Source organism: Manacus vitellinus, unplaced genomic scaffold, assembly GCF_001715985.3.
Source record: "Manacus vitellinus isolate BGI_N305 unplaced genomic scaffold, ASM171598v3 scaffold_7_pilon, whole genome shotgun sequence".
Taxonomy (NCBI): domain Eukaryota; kingdom Metazoa; phylum Chordata; class Aves; order Passeriformes; family Pipridae; genus Manacus; species Manacus vitellinus.
In genome coordinates this window covers 13,699,729-13,723,425 of record NW_021940813.1, presented here as the reverse complement: position 1 = coordinate 13,723,425, position 23,697 = coordinate 13,699,729, and the positions used below count along the sequence as shown (strand labels likewise).

Genomic DNA, 23,697 nt, shown 5'->3' with positions numbered 1-23,697 from the left:
CAAGGAGTAGAAGTTTTGACTAAAACCAAGAAAGTACTAACTTTAGAACTCCTGGAGCCTCCACAGACAACAGACTCCCAGAGAGATTCTTACAGAAAACTTTGCTTTACAGAAAACACTGCTTTACTTACATTGCTGGCATGATATAGATCCATGAAGACAACTGAAAAACAGGCATATTGTAACACTCTAAAATGCCCAATTTTTACCTGGAAATATATGTACACATGTGATTCCCCTCCTCCTTGAAAATAACACTTATGTCTTCCAGTGTTTCGCCCTTGGAAACCTGGAGCCATCAGTGTCTTCACTGAAATGCCTATCAAATCTCAGAACATATTTAATTTTACATTAGTTCTCTGGACAGAAAGAAGAAGGAGAGCAGTTAATTTTCTAGCAGTCTTATGAGGCTGATTATAATCCGCTGTTGTTGTGTTCAAAGATTATCCCAGGCTGCACACATTCTTTAGCACACTCTTTGGCCCAGAAACAGTGATCATGTCCCCTTTTACATAACTGGTATCAACTAATAAGGACATGGAAGTGTTCATTTCATGTTTATCTACTTGTTACCTTTTCAGTACTTTCCAAGATTCTACTCTCCCATGCAGTCCTGGGTTCCCCACCCTGTTTGTATTTTCAGTGGTTTATAACTTGAGGAATTCACTGTCTTTGCCATGAAAAACATGGTACAGAAAATTATATGACTGACTCAAGTCACTATGAAATTAGTGTCTCATCTTGACAGAAACTTCTTATCTACTGATAAAGCAAGATAGATCGTCAGAAAACAACAGGACAAAAGTGGTTATTTGGCTCCTGGCAGCTTTTTAGTTTACAGGACATGTAAACACCACCTGCAACTAAACTAGATAAACAAACTTTGTAGAGGTGAAGCTAAAGGATTAAATGGAAGGCAACAAGTAACAGAGATATGAAGGATAACACAGCAATAATGAGAAGGAAAACACTGCAGTTTCAGGGAGACCTCTGTACCCCACCAAGGACATCTTGGACCATTCTACACAGAGGGCCTGGCATTATGGGCAGCCTGACAAACAACTGAAAGGAAAATAAAGTTTAGACAAATTTTTTGCCATCAGAGAACTAGTTTCAAGTTTCAACTGACTTTTTCCTTTTTTTTGGTGTTCCCTGCTACACTGTCTCCAGAGCAGTTGGCCTGCTGGTCTGAAGACCAGAACAGAGTGGGTAAGGGACAAATGTCAAATTCCACAGCCAGTATCTATGCTACCTTGCCTTCCTTTGGTGGGACTGTGCAGACCTCAGGGATATGCTTCACAGGCTCAGATGTTGTCTAAGATAACAATCTAGATCTAAAGAGTTTATAAATTAGTTGAAATGGTGTCCTTACAGCACAATACACAATGGCAAACTAACATGAAATATTACCTCTGAAAAATCATCACTTATTTAAAAATGTGAATGTAAACTGTTTATCTGACTTTAACACATAGGTCTTAAATCCCAGTTCTGCCAAAGCAGTAACAGCTCTACAATACAGGCTGCACATTGCAATTCCTCAATGTTTTAAAGTTACTAGAATTCATCTTTTTCAAACTGACATCTGTGTTTACAACTCATTTTAAAAAGCTAATAATACTCTCTGAAATTGCCAGCCTGAGTCATTAGAGATTTTTAAATTAGAAAAATGGTAGAGTTGATTTGAGTAAACAGAACTATTCAGTCAGTCCAACTCAACTGATATTTTCTCAGCCAACTTTGTCATGACCCAATCTAATTAAAAATCATAACCAAAATCAAATTAGAAGGGGCTTCATTTAATCCAGTCCTCCAAACAGCATACTTATAACTTTCCTGAGAAATATTCAATCTGTTAAAAGCATCCAGTGATGCCTTTTTACTGTGCCCCAGGCAATCTACTTAAATGCTATATTATCATCACTGCTGCAAAATTTGCCTAACATCTATTTTGAAATTATTTTCTTGCTGCAATTTAAGGTATTTTAAGTCTGTAGTGGACAAGAAAACACTTATTTCCTCAGGCAAGAGAGAGATAAATTATTTATGCCTACACCAAACTGTCTTAAGTTTAGTGTTTTGCAGTGCTGCCATTTTACTGACAACATCTCATGGCAGTGAGACTTCATGAATACTTGGTATAACTTCTTTTTCAGGGAATATTTAGGTTATTGTTTTAACTTATTTCCCATTAAACCCAGGACAAAGCCTATGAAGGCAAGCCATGTTAAACTGCAGGAAAAAATTTTAACTGCTACCTTTCGATAAAGACCTGGCTTCCCCCCTCACCCAAGCATTTAAAAAAACCCTAGCAAGACCAAGAAGATGCAGGACCATGGAGCATATGGAAGTTTTCGAAGAATTCTACAGGAACAGGCTGTGGGAAAGTGGGGGGATGAGGGCTTCTGTTTAGAAACATGAAGTTCTTACAGCAGGAAAAGATTAACATTTAACAAGCCCTTCTTTAGCAATGCTTCAGAAGCACTTACTTTTACACTCTACTTCTGAATCTTTTTTAGGAAATATTTCTAATGAAAGGTTGCTTTAGGAAATTGATGCTGTTTACTTGCCCTTTCAAGAATTTCAAAACAGGGGAGTATCTGTTTCCTAATCTGTGGTTAGCCAGCTATTTAATAACTCCAATTAGATAGAAGGGTTTGGGTTGGAAGGGACCTTTTAGATCTAGTTCCAAACCTCTTGCCATGGGCAGGGACACCCTCCACTATACCAGGTTGTTTAGTACCCCATCCAGCCTGACCTTGAATACGTCCAGGGATGGAACATTGGGAAAATTCTATTTTACTCTTAAAGGAGAACAAAGTGTTTTCTCAGAGAACCTAGAAACACCCATAAGGTTTTGAACATCTTCAAAGACGAGTATTAACTATGGTGCTCTTCAAAAACAAAAAACAATCCTATATCAATAATAACTCCAAATTAAGATCTTGTCTGCAGCTTCCTATACAGACAAAAAAAATAAAAACATCTTCAAAACTGGTGTAAATTTGTCAACACAATTCTCAACTAGAGTCTTAAACAGCAACAGTTATCACACAAGTGTTATTCAGCAGAACATCCTAGCATATGCACACCCTTTGGCTATAAAACATCACCTCAACACACCAGAGCAGATACGACATAAGATTAGCAGTGGCCTTCCTGCCTCCCTGCCAAAAGCAGAAGTAAAAATATCAGTGGAAACTTCATGTACTGTAACTGGATAATAGTGGGTTGGTTCTTCCTGCTTCTGAGCTGCTATTCTGATCTGCTGGATCAGGGGTGATAATCGCTCTGGGAGGCTGTGCTCTGTACGTGCCAATCAGCTGCTACGCAGTGAGCTATGAAGAATCAACAGCCTAACCCTTCAGGACAAGGATGGTTCCCAGAATCCACCAGAGGCTCCTCTCTGCCATCATAAAAACACAAATGCTTTAAGCACATACTGTGGCTGAATACTTTGTATTGTGAAATTAGAGCCACAATCATTAAAGATCACAGAGTTCTCTAGCAGATAATCCCACAGTGTCTGTATGTTTGGCAAACTGCCAAACCACGCACATAAGGATTCAGTAATGTTTGCTTCCAGCACTGCAGATACTGGTTTGCACTACTTAGTCTCCGTTACTTAAGAAAGCATTTCTTAAACTGCAGGGCTGTACCTTTGAAGGGATGACCACATATACTGCTGCAACAAGCCACATCACATCCAATATCATTTGGCTTCCATGGCAATGGCATTTAAGCATTTCCCTTCCTTCCTGGTCCTGCAGCACTTTGCCTTCTTATAATTGTTTAGACAGATGTTTGCAGCACGAGTTATAAACATGGAAAAGAAAAGCTGCTGACTATATGTTTTTAGACATGAGCAATTTAAATTGGATCAGTTTAAATGGATCTGAAATCCAGTTCTAGAATGGTCATATAAATAGTTCTTCTGGCACAAAGGAAAGAGGGAAAGGAGAACCGAAAACTCCTTAAGTCAACACTGCTGCTAAAGCTCCTTGCTACACTCCTATGACTCAGGCCAAAAGCAGGGGTGCAGCATCAGACAGGTAAATTAGAATTTACATATGCTGGCTGACTTGGGGGTTCACAGCAGACACTGAGTCAGGACAAGAGATGCATGGAACAGTGGCTTTTTAAAACACTTAGATACTGGAATTTTTAAAAATAAGATGTAATTTAAGTTACACTACTAGCTTTAGCAAAAGTCCTGGACTGCAAAAGCAGTTGCCTTTTTTCTTCCCTTTTCAATGCCACTGCTTTCTTCCTCCTGGCACTTCCCTCATGCTGGCCTACATGTGTTCAAATTTTAGCAAACAAACTGGGAGCCACATAACCACAGGGCAAGTGGATCAATACAACACAAAGGTGGCAGTAGGAACGGATCTGGTCTTCTCAACAAGAGTTACTGCCAGCATGGTTTTGGGTGATGAGGAAACTGCACCCTGACTTCACTACCTGTGAGTCGTTCTCAATAAAACCCAAAGTTCTACACAGCAGAACTTAAATGTTCAATATAAAGATTTTACCTAGTCTAGATGTGTACCACATAGGTTTTTCAGTATTATACAAGGCTTACCTTAAACTTCCCCAAATTCTGTATGCAGCTGACTGCTTCTGAATACGTGGATTATTACAACTGCCACACAGTACATATAGAACTTGACACCCTCGTTTACAAGCAAATTTCTCTGAAACAGCTCTCAAAAACTCCACATTCTAGTCATTCAGAAACACTGCTTGTTTATGCCTCAGAGAGTAACAAGGATTAAGTAATTTGAAGATGTATAACCTATCAGTTAAATATCAGGTTAATCCAAGCACCAAAGCTATGAGTCAAACTCCTCCCCTTGTCTGAAGACAACCTCCTTTACCTCAAGAGATCTTTCTTTAAGACAGATGATCTTCATTCCTCTATACAAGCTGCAGTTCCTTATGGCAGGCAAACTATCCCCCATCTCTTGTTATGTGTAACATTTATCTGTCCTCTTCACTTACCCCAGCAGACACCATCTCCATTTCTCCATATTCTGAGGAGTCATAACAGTCTTGTAAATTAGCTCTGAACAGAGCAACTATTCCTTCACTCCTTCCAGAGAACAGTACAGGCCAAGAAGTAACATCTCATGGGCATCAGATAATGCCACTGTGTTTAGCTTAGTGGGGACAAAAGCACAATTCTTCAACACTGAGCCCACACATAGAATTCATCTGGGACACAATCTAGGCCAGTAAACTGGAGTCACACAGAATTCTCTAAGCCTGAGCTTGTATGTGCTAGAATTGGTCTTTGTAGCCATCTAAGACAACAACAATAGAAAGATTAAGACTCACAAGTAAAAGCTCTGTTCTTAGCACAGGCTCCAAACAACACAGATAACTTTTTAAGTTTTTAATCACAAGAAATGTTTTACAGTTGCAGTATTAATACTAACCTCACCATGAGAATCACACTGTTTGTACATGAATTTATCGTGAAGAGGAGAGAAAAAGGAATAAACATGGGGGGAAATGTGGAAAGTATCCAGCTTGAGCATTTAGTTTTTTCCTAGTTGTTTTAGGATATGTCCAAGCTCATATAAGAAATTCTGTTTTCAACAAATGACTTGTTGGCTGCTCTAGTTCTACAGGTCCAATCAAAAGCAGATTATTGGTTACTCCCCACTTCCAAACACAGATAAATGGCTGTATGACATACTAGGAAACTCTTAAATGGTAAAAACACCCATATACCAACAGTGAATTTGATTTTGAACATGTAACATATATTTTTGTGTACTATAATTATTTTCTTTTAACTAGAAATAAATCCTGACATTTATAAAGCGGTGTATGAAATCAGATCTATTACCGCAGTTCTGCATTACAAAAGCTATTTTGTTTACTCAACTACTTGTTTATCATTATATCAAATAAGCAGCAGACTAATTAAGTTTTCACCAGCAAATCATTTTCATGTGTTTTGAACTTGCCTTATGCAAAATAAAATCTTACCTTTATTAGTAGGACTGCCACAATGTATTCCACTTACGCTTTGGATAAAAATATGTTGCAATGCACTATGTATGCAAATAAGCTTTGTTCTGTCATGCAGCATCCGGCACTTGATATACAGTCAATTGCAGCAGCACCCAGTCTTTTTAGGGCCCATTTTCTTTGCATAGCAGATGTAAACAGCTCATTTTCCAATAAATACATGTTTACATGGGCTGATTGTAAGTAAACAAAGCCAAACATCTGTTTAGGTATTAGTTTTGGTATCCATTTCTCTAACTTGCATTATCCCACTTAATTATTAACACCAAAGAAAGCCAGTAGAAGTCAGACACTTCAAGTTGATGCGGTTAGTACATGAAAGGAAAATAAAAGGAAACACTCAAAGCACTCTTCAAAGATCATCATGCAAGTGTTGCAGAAAGTTAAGCCCATCACCCATTTTCTGTTTACCCTTGCAAGGACTTAATTACACGTGCAGCAGTTTTTGCATAGCACCCATTTAATCCATGCCACCAAAATGGTAAACTTGGTAGTTACCAATCATTTAGATGGGGGTCAAAAAGGCTAATGCCTTAGAATGCTCTTAATCATAAGATATCCTCAGACAAACCTCCCCAGTCTTCATTCTGGCTCTACAAACACAAAATCAAGCAGCAATGAAAATATAATACCAACTACTAAATTAAAAAAAAACAAACAAACAAACAAACAAACAAAACCCCAACATCCACCAATCATGTACAGCTTATTTCCATTTACAGTAAGACTTAGAAATATTCTAAACTATATAAAAAAATTCAGTTATTACACTCAAATCTGTTTCACTTATTGTTATTCTTTAACTTAATACAATTTTAAGTCTTCCTAAAGGTCCACTGCTAAGAAAGCAAACAGAAATGCATCAGTAGAAAACATCTGTTCAAAGACTCCAAGCAGATGCATTAAAAAACCTCTTAAGTTTATTTTTCATTTCTCAACCAGATAAAGGATACCAGTACCTTAAAAGAATAAGTTGTAGAGAGTTGTTTAGAAAGCTTCTCCTGTGCTTGAAAGAATATTAATTCAAAGACTTTTTTGTAAAGGGAACTTAAGATCAGTTGTTCATTATTATAACAGATTGAGAGTATAATAGAATAGGATGCTACAAAATTTACATATATTTAATTCAGTGATTAACTGTCACACAGTATTATTACTAACGTTGATATTAAATAATACTTGTTCCATGAAGAAAAATAAGTATCATTCAACATATCTACCTACTGTCCTTGAAGTAATTTAAACAATTTAATTCAAGAGCTACAAAATCATGTTTATTAAGTCACATTGCTGAGCAGTCACCTACATGTAGTAATGCTTAGAGCAAAAAGTTGGACATTTTCATTTTCTTCAATCCATCTGTTAATCAAACAGTTTTCTCAAAGAACTGGGAACAATAGGTCTTCTCAGACTTTTTTTGCTTTTTAATATCAAATTTTCAGTGTAAAATTTAATATATATACTTTCATTGTATCTTGATATCCATCACCAGAACTATTTCTGTTGCTAGACAACTTGGCAACAAAAAACATAGCTTCTCCCTTAAAAATAACAAATAAAAGCCCCCAAACACATACCAACAACGTGCCCGACATCTGTAGAACACACAGATAAGACCACAAAGAAATGAGAATCTAAAACCAAACACAACAGAATGCCTCCGAGGGGCATTCTTATTCTTTTCACCTAATATTCTCTAGCACTCTACAACCATCCTCACAGGTAGTGAAAATTCTAGGAAAGGGTAGTAGCACTGCAACATGACACATCATCTCAGACACCAGGGTAAAAATGGAATTTTCTCCTCACAATCTCAAGGTCCAAACATTAGCATTGCTCTTTTCAGCATTCTGCCACATCCAATGAACTTGTTCTATTAAAATGCAGATTAATGTGCACATTTAGAAAGCACCTAATTTTGAAGATAAGATACTCCTTACTGTCAAGCAGCCTTCTGCAATTGTTCATTGAATTTGCCATGTTTATTGACGAGAAGCACGTGACTAAACTCCTGAAAACAGCTATGGCATATGGAGTAGTGCTAAAATTTTCATCATATCACCCTGACACAGTGCTTCTACTGCCAACAACAGAAGAATATCTCTGGAGAGGAATCTATCAGTTCAGTGTACAGATAATAAATATGACCTAAACAGAATTATAATCTACAAAGAGTCTGGTGTGCTGTTAATATACCATCAACAGCTCTACAGGAATTGGTCATATCAATGAATGATCAAATTCCCAGGTAGGTTTGTGAATTGATCACAACAGAGAGGGTACTGAACAGTTATGAGACAGCAAGGACCTCCCTTACGCTAATTTGTCTTATAATTGAAACTTTCTAATGTTTCAATTTGCAAAGTTCAATGAATGCGTATTTAACACTTATATGAAAGACTCCTTCCTCAACTTGTTGAGTCTTAAGAACTTCTAGTTTTTATTTATTTTGATTTCTTTAATGTAAAAAGATTAATCACATCTTACGTGCATACACACAAACAAAACAGCCCAAAAGAGGGAGAACATTATAGACACAGATTTAGTAAAATGATATTTTAAAGGTCTGAAGAAAAGCTGCTCAGGTGAAAAGTGGACTGCTTTCTATCATTTTCAATTCATAAAGATAAGGATAGATTAAGATTTGACAACATGTTTTTGGAAAGACAACCGGATTTCTAAAGCATTTAGAAATCACAGCCTGCAAATCTATGGTAAGTCCTAAACATCATGACTCATCCAGAAAAGCAAGAAACTTGACAAGACACTGAACTGCATTTTTCCAAAAAGAATCAAACAACTCACATACAAACCAGAAAAATATTCAAGTTACCAGGAATAAAAAACCACAAAAAGCAGATTGAGAATGGGAAGAGGTTGAAGCATGATACAGTAACTTCCTGGATACTCAATGCTACATTTTCAAGAAGACACTTAAACCTGGAAAAATTAACTTCTCCTCCCCAAATTACTATTTTGGAAAAAGAGATACAGGTTCTACTATTCATTTTCTGGAATAATTCCTTTTTCTTTAAACATAAGAGTATGATTTGGTAAGTATTTGCAGGAAAGCCTACTTCAACAGCACAAGAAGGACAGTTCAAAAAGATCTATTAAAAATACAGAAATGTATCTGATATCAAGGTTTACAGAGCTGTCTGTTACTGTTAAATCTACAGCTGGTTCTTATAGAGGGTTGTTCCTTGGAGCTGGATGCAGCACTCCAGGTGGGGTCTCATAAGAGCAGAGCAGAGGGGCAGAATGACACTCTTGACCTGCTGCCCACACTACTTTGGATGTAGCCCAGGACACGTTTGGCGTTCTGTTCCATGAGCGCACGTTGCTGGCTCATGTCCAGCCTCTCATCCACCAGCACCCTCAAGTCCTTCTCAGTTGCTCTTTATCTGTTCACCCCCAGCCTGTATCAATACTGGGGGTTGCCCCAAACCAGGTACAGTACCTTGCACTTGGTCTTACTGAACTTCATCAGTTTCCCATGGGTCCACTTCTCAAGCTTGTCCAGGTCCCCCTGGATGGTATTCCATCTTTCAGGTGTCTACCACACCACTCAGCTTGGTGTCACCTACAAACTTATGAAGGGTGCACTCAATCCCTCTCTCTGTGTCATTAATGAAGACATTAAACAGCACTAGTCCCATTACAGACCTCTGGGGAACCCCACTTGTCACTGATATTCACTGGGACACCAAGTCATTGACCACCACCCTCTGGCTGTAACTGTCCAACCACTTCTTTATCTACTGAACAGTCCACCCATCAAATAATGAACTAACAACATATCCCCTTCTCATTCATAGTGCCTCTCAAACGTCCCTATACATATCTTCTAAAATGTTACTGTAGATCATTGTCTGTGCTTAAAATCAAGCACATACAATCTAAAGAACTGACCAACCAAGCTGACTGCCTGAAGCTGAGGCAGAAGTTACACAAGAAGAGCAGAGAGAAATCATGGCAGGCAGCTCTCCATTATAAAAAAGATTCCACTATTCATTCTTGTTTCACACTGAGCAAGACACAGGTATAGCCAAGGCAAATAATGCCACTGCCAACTGAAGAAGGCACTCTATTTCAATAGTCTATATTTAAGAGATAACATTAAGTGAAAACTGAATTAATTGCATTAATTATGGTAAGTTTCTCAGGCAACTACTATGAAACAGCTGCTCACAAAGGATGTTTCCTAAAGCAGACAAAACCCCTTATACTCCCACCTACTGAAGGCTTAAGTATCAGATTTTTTTTGTTACTGATAATACCAACATTATCGTATCTCAAGGACAACCTAATACCTACTATTACGCATACCTTCAAACATAGTTTCCAACCAGCACATTTCATCTCCAAGAAGAAAATTTTCATGGCACAAGCTGAAAACTCAATGAATTTTCATTTCCAAAGATGCTCATTCTAAAACCAAAAGCTTAAATCTACACAGCAACCCTAAGCATCTAGCACAAGTCGGCCAATGTGAACACCTTAAGCACCCTTCTGGACACAGGATGAGGCAAGGGCTTGAAACAGTAAAGAAAGTAAAGTTAATTGATAGCCTATCTCTTATTCTTCATTTGGAAGGACTAGTAAATACTGCCTGAGGTCAAAATGCAAGAGTATAAGAAAAAAAACATTCACATAGCTTTTAGATTTTTATTGCCAAAATAGTGATGGAAACAAGTGTGATTTGTTGACAGAACCATTGGCCTTTTTATTATGATGCTTCTAAAAATATATATATTTTTAAGTATTCAGATGTTCTGCAATCAACTACTAAAAAAATACATAAACACCCTACAAAAGAATAGCAGTGGACAAAAACAGGGATAATTTCCAAAACACTTTTATAAAATTTACATAGGATAATCAACAAGAAGAATTTTCACTCAAAGCCAATGTTTAGGAACTTTTTCCTATTTCAAATGAAGATGAGCGTTTCTGTATAGATTTACTTTAAAATATATATATGACTGCTTGTTTTAGATATTAGAATTATTAACTCCTTGATTTTAGTGCTTTAGCACAGTAAATGAAAACAAACTTCCAAGCACCACACTGAATTATTCAAACCATCAAATAAAACCACAGCAATTAGACTTTTGAGAGAAATAAATCAAATCCCCTCTTTTGCATAGAAGATCTATTGTTGGTAGTTTCATGCCTTAAAAAATTTAAATATCATAAAATTATGCACAGGGTTACCTTTTAGCTGTTCTATACACCACACGTGTGTATATACATATAAAAACATATGTAAGGCGTGCAACAACATACTGCATCTGCCTATTTTCTTCTCTCAGTATAATTGAGTTGTTCAGACAGGCAAAAACCACCTTTACAGCAGTGAATGGTTTAAATGTTAGTGGGAATGGTTTAAAAAGTTAGTGTGTTTCAGTCACACAAACTCTACCAATTAGCAAGTGCACCACACAGCATCAAGAACTTAAAGACAAACTGAAGTAGGTGCTCAGGCACAGAAGTACATCCCGGAAAACCACCACAGAAAATACAAGTAGCCAAGGCTATTAAGAACTAATTCACTACTCAGCAATTTGGGCCTCCACATATTTCCTTTCAACATCACACAAGTAGCCACTTAATGTATTTGTAATGATTTTCCTTTGTCTAAGTATTCTGTACAGCTCTTCATCTGTAAGGTACTTCATACTTTAATGTATGTGGCATTACTAATTAATAATGTTGTACATTCAACACTGATTAATATATATATTTAGCAATATGAGTATTCAAGGCCAAATAAAAGTCACTTTGCCCATAATTAAAATCTGACATGGTCAAAACCAAACTCATGACAACTCTGCTAGAAATATGTTTTGCATTTAGAATCACAGCATGTTTCATTCTGGTAGTTTTGAAGTATTCTGGGAAGCAGACACTAACTGAAAGTACCAGAAAGTCTCCAGATGTGACCAGCTGTTATTTTAACAACTCTCTTCATCAAACTCAGCATGCACATAGCAGCAGTTGATACAAAACCAAACTTCTGCAGAAAGAGTCCAAATGTATTGGAAGCTCAATATAAATATGACCCCAGACTTTTACAGGGCTTATAAACTAAAAACCAGACTTATGGAGTAGTTTTAGAATTGATCAACAGTCAATATAACTAAGAATAAAAAAATATAGAAGTCCGACATAGAACTACTGTGGTGCTGTGATAAACTGTTACATTCCAATTACTAAGAAATTATTTAATAAATCTTGAAAGCAGGAAATCTCCCAGAGATGGGGAAGCCAGGGTAAAACTATCAGGGCAAGGGAAAAGTGGTATTTCCTTTTGAACAAAATTTTTAACTTGAAGTCATCATGGCCAGTCTTCGCGAACGAAGATTTGGGAAAGGTCATTACCCTTGGAGCCCGCGCAGTGGATTTTTTAGGTGAGGCACAGTGTGTGCTGAACTGAGCCCACCCTCTAATCCTGAGGTTCATCTGCCGGGGCCGAGCGAGCTCGGACGGTGGCAGCGAGGTCCTGAGGATGTAGGTTTGTTTAGAGTGACCTTCTCTTAGATGGATGGCCTTACAGGGCTGACGAGCTCCATCTGCCCGGATAACTTGAAGTAATATCAATAATAAATTATATTCTCTGTAAAAAGTGAATGTTAGTTGCTTGGATAGAAAATCAGTAATGAATTCCTAGAAGTAGAATGCATTTTTTGCTTTAGAAGAGTGCTACAAAAATGGTGAAAATAAAAATTCAAGACCAGTAAGAATGAGAAAGAATACAGTAATTCTATAATTAACTGCATTTGCAGGAAATAGACTGGAATATACAGCTAATCTGTTATATCTGCTTTCATATAAAGAGCAAAAGATTTTAAGAGAATAAACAGATTATTTTTCTCCCCTCTTTGTAAAGTGCAACAGGACTTCTGGTTAAGATAATTCTTCTAAAAGTAAAGAAGAGCTTAACAAAAATTGAATTAGAACACAAAAAGTAAGTGCATGTATTTCCTTTCTAGAAAAATAGGGTGGCAAATCTGTGTGCAATGGCTGACCTTGTCCCTGACACTAAGCAGCTGTTGACAAACAAGAACTTTAATGTGCAGCAGATCTGCCTGCACTCTGAAAGGATTACAAACACAACTACAAGGGTAAAGAATGTTTCCCCATCCTATTAATACTATGCTCAACAAAGATTAACAAGTGAAACACAGAATGCTTATAAAAGAATTAAGCAATTAACTCATAGAACAAAATAGCAAATTGAAGGTTCACATTGGGGGAAAAAAATAGAGCAGCTTAGATCAATATCAAATCTGAGCAGTGAACCTCAGTACATTTAAAAAAAATTAAGGTTCATCATGCCTGTTAAACTATATGTTCCACTGATTTGCACACAAGGTTGATGATTTCCCCAGTACACCAGTACTTTGTGACTTCCATTTAGATATTCAAGAACCTTAACACTGAGCACAATTCAGTAAGAAAAAAAAAAAAACAAAACGAACACAAAGTAACAAGCATAGGATGGAGAAACGACACTAAGTTTTTCTATACCAATGAACTCCTTCACGTCACAAGTTTTTAAAAGAATCATAGAGATGCAATCTTTCTTCTACAGTAGTAATAAAAAGCAAAAGCATTCAAAGAGAAAAAACAATGTTCTTATACTTTATTCTGTATGTTTCTATGGCACTACTATTACTGCTTTGTCAACACAGAAGTTCTCCAGAGTAAGCAAACTATAGCAGAAAAGCAGGTCTAAGAACTAATAAGAACTATACCTGAATGAGTCTCAAAGAAGAGAGTCTACCTTCTGGATTTCAGCAATGAAACAGTAAAGAAGTGAACATGCATCAGGTATGAACAGAAAAACTAATGATTAATTAATAAAAGGAAGAAATGAAAGACACATGAACAACACTTAGTTAAACCAACATGAACTACAATTATCTAAGTATAAACATAAAATAGCCACTTGCAGTTACTAGCAGAACACAAAGTCACAGTGGGTTAAAACATACACGTGCCAAACAAAACAAAAAGAGCAGGATAACATCATCCTATTGCACAATTAGGACAACTAACTGGAAACTACATGCTAAGCATGCTAAAAAGTACCTTCTACAAGCTTAGAGAAACAGGAGTTTTTTTAGGTCACAGCCTACCATGCTGACATTTTGGCCAGAGAAGCTGAATTTGCTTACCTCCTGTAAAAGATCTGCTTGTTCGATGGCTTTAAGAACATTTTTCTTGGAAGTCTCCTGAACTTCCCCTCCTAAAAGGAACTCATCCAGAATGAAATAGGCTTTTTCAAAATTGAAGATGATATCAAGTTCACATACCTAAAAAGAACATCAAGTATTATTGCAAAGCGGGAGGATACTCTCACTTGAGGTACATCCTCTCACAAAACTTAACTTGTTCACAGCTTCACCAAACTTCACCAAATCATTACCTAAGGCTATAGCCTTGTACAAAATGGGGCAATAATAAAAATCAGTCCTTGGAGGGGAAAAAAAAAATAAAATTTTTTGCTTGAGTTAGAAACAGTTACAGCAACCTCTGAAAAACACTTCCATCATTGTTAAAAAGGGTTCAATTCACAACCATCTGTATTATGTGGCTCTTCAAGAGGCAAGAGAATATCCCTGTAAAAGTTGTCTTCTTGACTGCAGTATCTAAAGGCAGGCCACGCAATCTTACAGAAAATTGTGAAGACAATAATCTCAAATTTTTTACTCATCCTGTGCATTCTTAGTCAGAAGGACTAGGAAGGCAGAAGAACAAGCAGCAGTTTTTCTACAAGTGTCAATGTATAGTACGACAGTTTTTCTGTGTTTGCTGTTTGGGTAAGCAGATGTCTGTCTTGTCTTTCCTTACCGTTCCTGCTACTTCACAACCAACTGCCTCCTTTGGAAGCAGATGTAAGAAGTGCTCACACACTAGAGCAGTGCCAGAAGGAAAGCTGCCTAAACAGAAAGCTAAGAATAAGATTTTATCTGACCTCAAGTGAAACTACTATGAAATGAAATAAATACAGGCAATTACCACCAGATTAATAACAGCCCTTCTCCCAAATCCATAATTTAATTCCATATTTTAACAGTTATATAGGCAACCATCAGTTTGGCCAAGCAAGCCACATAAAATGTGTTTGCTAGATGCATCTTTTCAACAACTAGTTGGTTATGTTTTTACAAAAGTCCTGCGGGCATAAAACAAAATGATAAAATATAAAGAAACTAACTCACACTGCCAAAATACTTGTCAAGAAGTTCTACATAGCGATGAATTATTTCCAGAGTTATTAGTTCATTGTCCTGATCTTCAATAGCACAGCAGAAATAGAGACTTGCATATCTGTAAAACAAAATAATCCTGATGTGAGCATAGGAGCATGAGCAAAATGAATGTGCTTGAGGAGTATCGCATTCTCAGTTGCCTTTCATACTCAAGTTTTGCATATTGTTCCTTTAAATCAACAGCCAAGCAAGTCACAGAATCACAGAATATGAAGAGTTGGAAGGGACCTACAAGGCTCATCAAGTCCAACTTCTGGCCCTGCACAGGACCATCCCCAAGAGTCACACCCTGTGCCTGAGAACATCATCCAAACGCTTCTTGAACTCTGTCAGGGTTGGTGCTGTGATCACTTCCTGGGGAGCCTGTTCCAGTGCCCAACCACCCTCCAGGTGAAGAACCTCTTTCTAATATCCAACCTAAACCTCCTACCAAAGAGCAGCTGAAAGGCCAGAAGACATACACATGTACAAAAGGGATCTGTCTCCTTGAGTCCAGAATGACTTCAGTCTTCACTATCCTTGACGGAAATAAATTAGCCAAAGAAGTGGCTGGAGAAGGAAATGTATTTGATTTTCTGGTCTCCTGGCAGAGTTCTGAGGCATGATATTTTCTCCACTGTCTGTAACATCCAAGCACCAGTATACTAATCAACAGACTCAATCTGAAATCTTTATCACACAAGCTACACACAGAAATATTAAAAACTACAGAAAATGCCTTGAGAAAGACAAATTGAATTAGCAATTAGAATTTGGTCTTTAAAGAGAATTTAACAAATTCAAAAAACTCCAAAACCGACTCTTATGTCATATACCCCAATTACTATTAAGCCAACAACTAAATCAATACCAACTGTCCTGGCATCAGATTAATGAGAGGCCATCAAATAGTTTCCAACAATCCACTTCCATCTTGGAAGACAGAATTCTTCAGATATGATAGGGTTCCAGTTTAATAAAAAGACCAACCAATTCCACTGTGTCGACCATACATTTGTTCAAGTCACGTTTAAAAAAGCTGATAAAAAAACCAAAACAGGAATGAAAGCTGAAAACCCCATTTAGTCTTTTCTAAAGTGCCCAGACCATATGCTGCTCAGTCACACATGGCACAAACCAGACTTCAAGCACCACCTGTTGTAACTGCTAATTTACATGAATCAGAAACAGCTTTTGTTTGCCTCTTTAGAGGGGACAATTGGACACATTAAACAGTCTGAGAAGTCAGCCCTACCGAAGAAGAAGTCATTCAGATGTGAATGCCAAATTTAAGGTGCGTATCCGTTTCCCATACAGCGAAATCCATGCAGCTTTTAAATGTTACATATATTTTATCAGGTGGAACTTTGTAAACCCCTAAAGAAATTGTCAAGAGTTTTTGGCTAGAAGTTCTGCAAAAAAATGCTGTATTTTGAGCTATGTTCAAATTTGTCTCTTAGACACTCATCCAGTACCATTTATCACCAAAAAGTGTTCCCCTCCCCCCCCCCCACTGCTCTGAGTCAAATTGCCATGGCTTCATTATGAAGGATTAATCAGAATAACTTTTATACAAAAGCTTTAAACCATAATAAAATGTTACTGCCTGTGATTTTTCCATCCTACCACAAAACATGATGGGAGAAGAGACGAAGACACTTCCACTGAAGGACAACATTTTCATTACCTCGTTCCTTCATCTCTTCACCACGGGGACTTGTGAGCTCATCAGAAGTCCTGTCTGAGCACAGTTCTTTTCATTTTACACTTTTTGTTTGTGCCCCACTTAATTTCAAGGACATTTACAAGTCACTGCAGTAGTTTGCAAGATTCAATCTGTACAAGAAATCGAAACTATTTTAAAGAGTACTGGGAAGCAATACTATACAGAAAAAACATGCTTTCAAACCTACGGAGGAATTCATTAGTCAAACTCCATGTTATCATATTTCACTGTAGAAAAAAAGAGCTTTGACACATTATTTGACATTTACACTAATCACCAGCACTCAGGCCAAATCCCTCTAAACAAAGCTTTCATCACCTTCAGATGAGCAGCACTGATTATGATGATGTGCAGTTAAACTGCTTCCTTACAGTGCTTAAACACAAGTTGAACCACATACCAGCAGACCTTATCAAATCAAATCTGACTCAAATATTTTAAGTTTATCCACATGGGACAGACCTTTTGTGCTTTCTATTACTTAAGAGTTAGTCTGATGCACAGAACTATTTTATGGGAAAAAAAAAATCAAAACAAAAGAAGGGGGTTGGGGCGGGAGACTAACATAAAATACTTTCCCAGAAAGTAGCCTGCTCTCACTGTCCTCATTTAAAAGAGAATGCAATATACTTTGGAAAGCCTGTATTTGGCAGCTAGTGAGCAGACTACACATTCAAGCTCTGCCAACTGCAGTTCTAGAGAAATAATACTAAGAAACAAAAACTACTCAGAGGGTATCAACACAAAATGGAGGCCTGGGTATCTATTATTATATGCAAATAATATTTTTCCATGTATTTTTTAAGTACCAACCTTGACTAACAGATCACTACTCAACAAAAGAAAACAAATGCAGATTTAATAAGCCTAAATGGAAAACAGCAGAAGAGTATGAACAAGTCAGCCATCATTGCAAAGGGCATGAGCATACCACAAAGGAATGCTTCAGACCCAAATTCTCAGAGGCAATAGTTTATTGTAATTTTTTTCCCCCTGCAGGCCAGGGCTTCAGAAAAATGTGTCCACTTACAGTCTAGAGCAGACACCAAAAGTTTTGCCAAGTGCAGAAGTTTACATGGAGAGTACCCACACAAAAGTGAGTAAATTACTGTACTCAGGCTATAAAAGATTTCTGCTCTGCAGGGGCAGATTCTCCATTATGAGCCTGACAGAGACCTGTCTTTCATATGCATCCAATGAAAAGGCAAATTCTGATAGTAAAGCACACACCTACAAGCAAATACAGTGCAGTCTGGAAGAAAGATTCTGCTTTTTTTATTGCTATTGCAATTAGTCTTTTTTCCTCACTAAATATTATTAACAGAATCTTCAAGCTCAGCTCAGCTGCTTACCCTCATTTAGGATAATATTTTATGATAAATATCCTTCGTTTGTCAGAACAGGAATGAAAACCAGAGAGACCAAAAGCAGTTTGGACAGAATCTCAGAAATTTTGACCTAAAATGTAATATGGAATTAAAGAACAAAAAGGTAACACAGCAGGTATAAGTACTTATACAAATTCCTGCCTTCAGACAGACGGCCTTAAGATTTTTTTTTGTGATAGGAAACAAATCCATGCATCTCCCTCTCAGTAGGTCAGTATTGGGAAGCCTCACAACAGGCAGGCAATGCTTCAGTAGAGTTCTCCACTACTCTGCTCACAGCCAAGTTCAGTAACTCTGCTGCAAGATCCCATCTCTGTGGGGCAGAGAAAATCCTGCCAGCTCAGTGGCATTCTCCTACTAGGTGAGACATCTGCTTAAAGTCATCCCTGGAAGTTTGTCACCAGGTAAACTTGCAAACAAACCATAAGTCTGTCAGCATCAGTCACTTTGCATGTAGATCCTAACTGCAGAAGTTTAAAGCTTAGAGAGTTTGGCACAATCAGAACCAAACTGTAAATGACAACCAAGGGGCAGATAGGTCCTTAAGGGAGCCCAAGGATCTGTGGTTTGGTGATAGCTGCCCAAATGAAAACTAGGACCACTAATATGTTGTGCCTAACAACAGATTTTTTCTCATCCCCAAAAATTTACGCATTTCTTTAATAACAAGAACCTCTGAGACTCCAGGACAGAGTCTACCAAAGCTAAGCATTTCTTTTACAATTTCTTATTTCAGCAAGGCTATACCCCCCAGTAGTTTTAAAAATGAACAAGAACATGATACTGATAGTTCTCTAAAAAAAAGCTGCTGTTTCTTGATGCTGAGGTCCTTCTAGTGCCACATGAACAAGAATCCTGTACTACGAAGGCCTAATCTAATTAAAATTATCAAACCCAAGTATCTAATTCACTATAAATGCTGCATTCAGCCAGTTTTACAAAGCTATCTAATCAACATCATAATAGCAATTTTAACAGATGCATCTGGCAGCTAAGTTGTACATAAAGTAGAACAGGGATCATGCCAACTGCTGGGCACATCCCGCTGGTCACATGGCTGTACCTTCCATTCATAATAATTAGAGTGAAAAGGCACAGACCTGCACAAGGGGCTCCTCCATTGCAACTTTCAGTGGAGAGAGGGTAGAAAGAAAGTTCTAAAACTCAATCTGCTGTAAGTCTTTAACATAAACTATGATATTGGTTATGTCATGCTAAAGTAAAAGGTAATTGCCACAACATCAAGGGCAGTAATGACAGTTTAATAATTTCATATTGCAAACACAGTTCCAAACTGACACATAAAAACGAAGCCACAACCCTTAATCAAATAACCAATCAACAATAACTAAATCCCAGGAACGCAATTAACCAAATGCTAACAAAGTAAAATTTATATAAAATCAGTTATTCTCTGATTTCTGATTTTGCCTGCATTATACTACACAATGGAAATAACTCATACTGCCAGATGCCAAAATAGTGAACAGATGAGGTCTTCAAATAAAAAAAAATTACATTCTAAGTTCCTTTTTTTTAGTAAAATTAGAAATTTTAACATTTAACACATTTTTTCTGCCACAGGGGGAATGTTTATAATTTGTTGTGTGCAGATGATTCCCCCCTATATTTTCATAAAGTGCAGTTGTTTTTGGCTTCCCATATTTATTTTATTTTCTTTTTCCCAGCAAGTCACTTAAAATCTCTCTGATTCTTCAAGTTAGAAGCTCACATCCTTTTTTAATCTTCTGTTGCCTATCTGCCTGAAAAACACTCTTCCAATCCAGCTACAGAATATGTATAACCCAATTCATGAAGCATGACAAAAGCAGGGTACCCTTCTGTCTTGTTTTGTAGTGCTAAAGGAAAAAAATTAAGAAGGCAATGACTGAGCCTATGTTGCAAATGTTATCAATGCTCACATACGAAACCAAGCAAAATAAAAGTTCGCCACACATGTTCAGATGGATTTTAAGTCCTGCTTTCTTGAAGATTCATTCAGAAAACATCCTATAAAAATGAAACGCTACAGAGCTAAGGAGGCTAATCAAAATAGTTTAGCTGTCTTAATAAATGTTAAGTATCATAAGGAAGCTAAAGCTACAGACTTGCCAATTTTGCACTTGAGTCCATTCTGTTCTTGCAAAAAGGTACAATGATGAGACACTTGAGTATACTTCCAATAATGCCAACCATTCTTTGAGCAGCAATATCTAGGTCAATTCTCCTACATGTGGACAATAAATACACTCTAAAAAACAAAAACGGCACAAATTGCAGCAATTCAAGACTCATAACAGTAATATGCACATGCAACATGTACAATAGCACTGTGCACATACTTTTATAGATTATACTGAAAAACATTTGCACCAGCAGGTTCAGATCCTTCCCAGCAATAGAGCAGATCTCAGTAGAGACGCTCAAGAGGCTCTTGTCTGTAAGCAATTGGGAGCACCTTTTGCAATTTCTCAAAGCACACAAACTTCCAGCAGGTGTGTTTCTCTTTAAGCCACCCACCTTTTCAGCTACAAAAAATAACCCTTTTCAAAGAAATCACACTAGCTGGTACTCATCATCTTTAGTTATGGTGTGGTGATTGGAAGAAGTCCCACAAATGTAAAAGCTGTCAGTGTTAATCAGACACAGGAATCTAAACTATCACTTCTTATAGCTAGTCCTTCTGGTGACGGTTTAGAAAAAAAACCCCAAAACTAAAAGTAAGGCAAGATTTGAGATGTTCATTAGCTTGGTACAAGCTCATCTTTAGCAATTTCATAGGCTCCCTGTGCCAGATTGGTCTGCAGACAGTGAAATAAGCTACTGCAGTCAGCTGTGCACACCAGCAGTCCAGCAGACAGACTGCAGTCTACGTCCGGTCAAAAATGCTCTAAATGCATCTCCCAGCAAATTTCTTTATTCTCCTTGACCACAGGATCCACAACACACTACTGAGATGCAAGAACACCACAATTTTCAGTAACTCAAATGGTCATACCCACCAGCTCCTTAGACACAAAAGGGCATGGCAAGTAGTTGTTAGCAGCAATAAAAAGGGGGGGAAAGCAGTTGTGTGGAATCATCCCCAGAACAGCTACTGCTGTTCCAGACTGGGCAAGGAAGGGAACAAACGGCCCTACTCATGCCTCATTTTTCTGATCTGGTCTCATGGAAGCCCAGCTGGAAAAGCACTTCCAGGCATTATCACTGAAGGAAACATACCAAGTGTTTGAGCAAGCTGGTCTACATGCACGTACAAGAAGTTCCGTGAGGAAACTGAGAGGCAGAAGAAAACCCTGTCCATGCTTTCTTCCAGCACAGCCTCATGCATTGCCCCTCTTTCCTCCTCGTGTTAAAAAACCACATGCAAGTAATATTCAGAGCAGCAATATTCACACGTGTGACATTACACACACCAATGTCTGTATGAAAACAGGACTTAAAACATCTAAACATATTTGATTCTACTCATTCCAACTCAGAATACCCTGTGATTCTGTGATTTATTACAGTGGAAAAGTTACAAACTCTTAATTTTGGCTCCAGTTCTCTCTGTCCTACCTACAGAGAATACAACAATGTTTATTGTAGGGCACAAATTACCTACCATTTCAAAGAGAAAACAAGAACACATAAACCTTATCAAGTTTATAACTAACTAGAGAATGAAGATAACTCAAGACCTCATAGCAGCAGCTTTACCTGGAAGAGATGTATCCCATCACATCAGGAGGTGGATTACTGCTTTGTGGAGAAAATTATGTTCACACTACCACATTTTGATACATTCTAAAGACCAGCACAAAGATAAAAAATGCATGCCAAATACTCCTAGAAAGGTTAGAGAACAACTGAAAAATTAAACTACTGCAAAGAAACTGATAGAATTTGTTTCAGTACTTGCACTAAAACACAGCTAGCCATGATTCCTTCAATTAGAAGAAATCCCTTTTTGTGTTCATAGCCAAAAAAAAAATAAAATTCAAATAAACCAAACTAAGTACTCTGAAAAATTTCCTTATTTCTATGAGCCTTAAAAAGCAAGTTATATTTTCATATGAAGTCACTGGTTGACATGCACATTTAGAAAATTCTCCTTTATCACTTATTACATCTGAAATGCCTACCAATATGAAGCATGTATGGACCGTGTGAACCTAAGCAGAGTACCAAGAACCGCCACTCCTTATGAAAGTAGAAGGAAAGCTCATTTCTTTTCTTCAGTACATTTCTAAATGCATGAGTGATTTTCCATACATGAATGATTCCTACTTGGTTATCAAATTAGATTCAAGGCAGAAGTCACTCTTCTCTGTAACCAGCAGAGGGAAGGGAAAAAAACCAGCACCAAAACAAAACAAAACACAAACAACCTTCATTATTTTCCTGCTACTGTTTGTGATGTATGGCAATTACGAGGTTAGTGAGACAGAACAACCTTTTGTAGACAATCTTCAGGTCTCTCCATTCGAGGAAACTGCACATTTTCGGTTTGCGGGCTAATACCGTTTGAACAAGTTCCCTTGTGATTTTCTTCTTTTCTTTGTCGGATAATGGGACATACCACTTCTGGAGTCTCAGTTTCCCCTGGCGACTAAAAAGCAACATAAACTGCATCTGTTGAATTACAAGGAGGGAAAAAAAAAAGCATTAATCTCAGTCTCTGAGTTTTTAAAAGATATCTGTGAGAAAAAACAAACAGGAAGGAGGACAGACATCCAAAACCCCTAACAGTATTTCTATAGCACTGGCAGATGTTATACAAGATCTGGAAGTACCAATAATACAAAGGATTCCGCTGAGCAAGGTCAGTCAAGCCAAAGGCAGTAGAAAGCGCACACAAGTTTCAAAAGCAGATGTCAGAACCATCGGGTGGCGAGTGAATACACCCAGATTTCAGACAAGCCACGTCCAGCATTGGCACGGTTGCATTTCCGAAAACGACAGAAAAAACCCAGCACAGCAGTCTCTTCAAATACCCAAACTCATTTTCAATTCACCGGATCAGAGCCTTACAGCAGCAGCAATCTGCACCTAAGATCTTTCCGAAAAGCCTCGGAATACTTTAAAAGGTATTAAACATCCCAGCGGAGAGTCCTACGGCACAGAAAAGCCAAGTCTTTTCCCAGGTTACACAAAAGGAGGAGAGATTAAGTGCTTTCCCTGCGGTCCTATGTTCCAGGTCTCGCTTCCTCCAAAGGAGTGATGTTGCAATTATATTTTAAGAGGAACTCGCAGGGCTGTGTTTTTTTCAGCAGATGTAACATTAAAGGAAATGGGCTTT

General features: G+C 37.6%; 1 protein-coding gene across 6 annotated transcripts in view; it reads right to left on the bottom strand.

Annotated features, from left to right (window-relative positions):
• Positions 1-23,447, bottom strand: part of AP1S2 (adaptor related protein complex 1 subunit sigma 2) — a 30,600-nt gene extending 7,153 nt beyond the window's left edge. For 3 of the 6 annotated variants that reach the window (XR_001922124.2, XR_001922125.1, XR_001922126.1), the window contains exons 1-4: positions 22,852-23,030; positions 15,270-15,378; positions 14,223-14,360; positions 6,538-6,632 (exon numbers count right to left, since the gene is read on the bottom strand). Coding sequence is in view for 3 of the 6 variants with exons in the window: in XM_018084054.2 (XP_017939543.1) it covers positions 14,223-14,360; positions 15,270-15,378; positions 22,852-23,030 (426 nt within the window). In the remaining 3 variants the exon portion in view is untranslated. Of the gene's footprint in view, positions 1-6,537; positions 6,633-14,222; positions 14,361-15,269; positions 15,379-22,851; positions 23,031-23,429 lie in introns of those variants that run through there. The other 3 variants (XM_018084055.2, XM_018084057.2, XM_018084054.2) reach the window with 2 other exon arrangements.
• Positions 23,448-23,697: the final 250 nt, after the last annotated feature.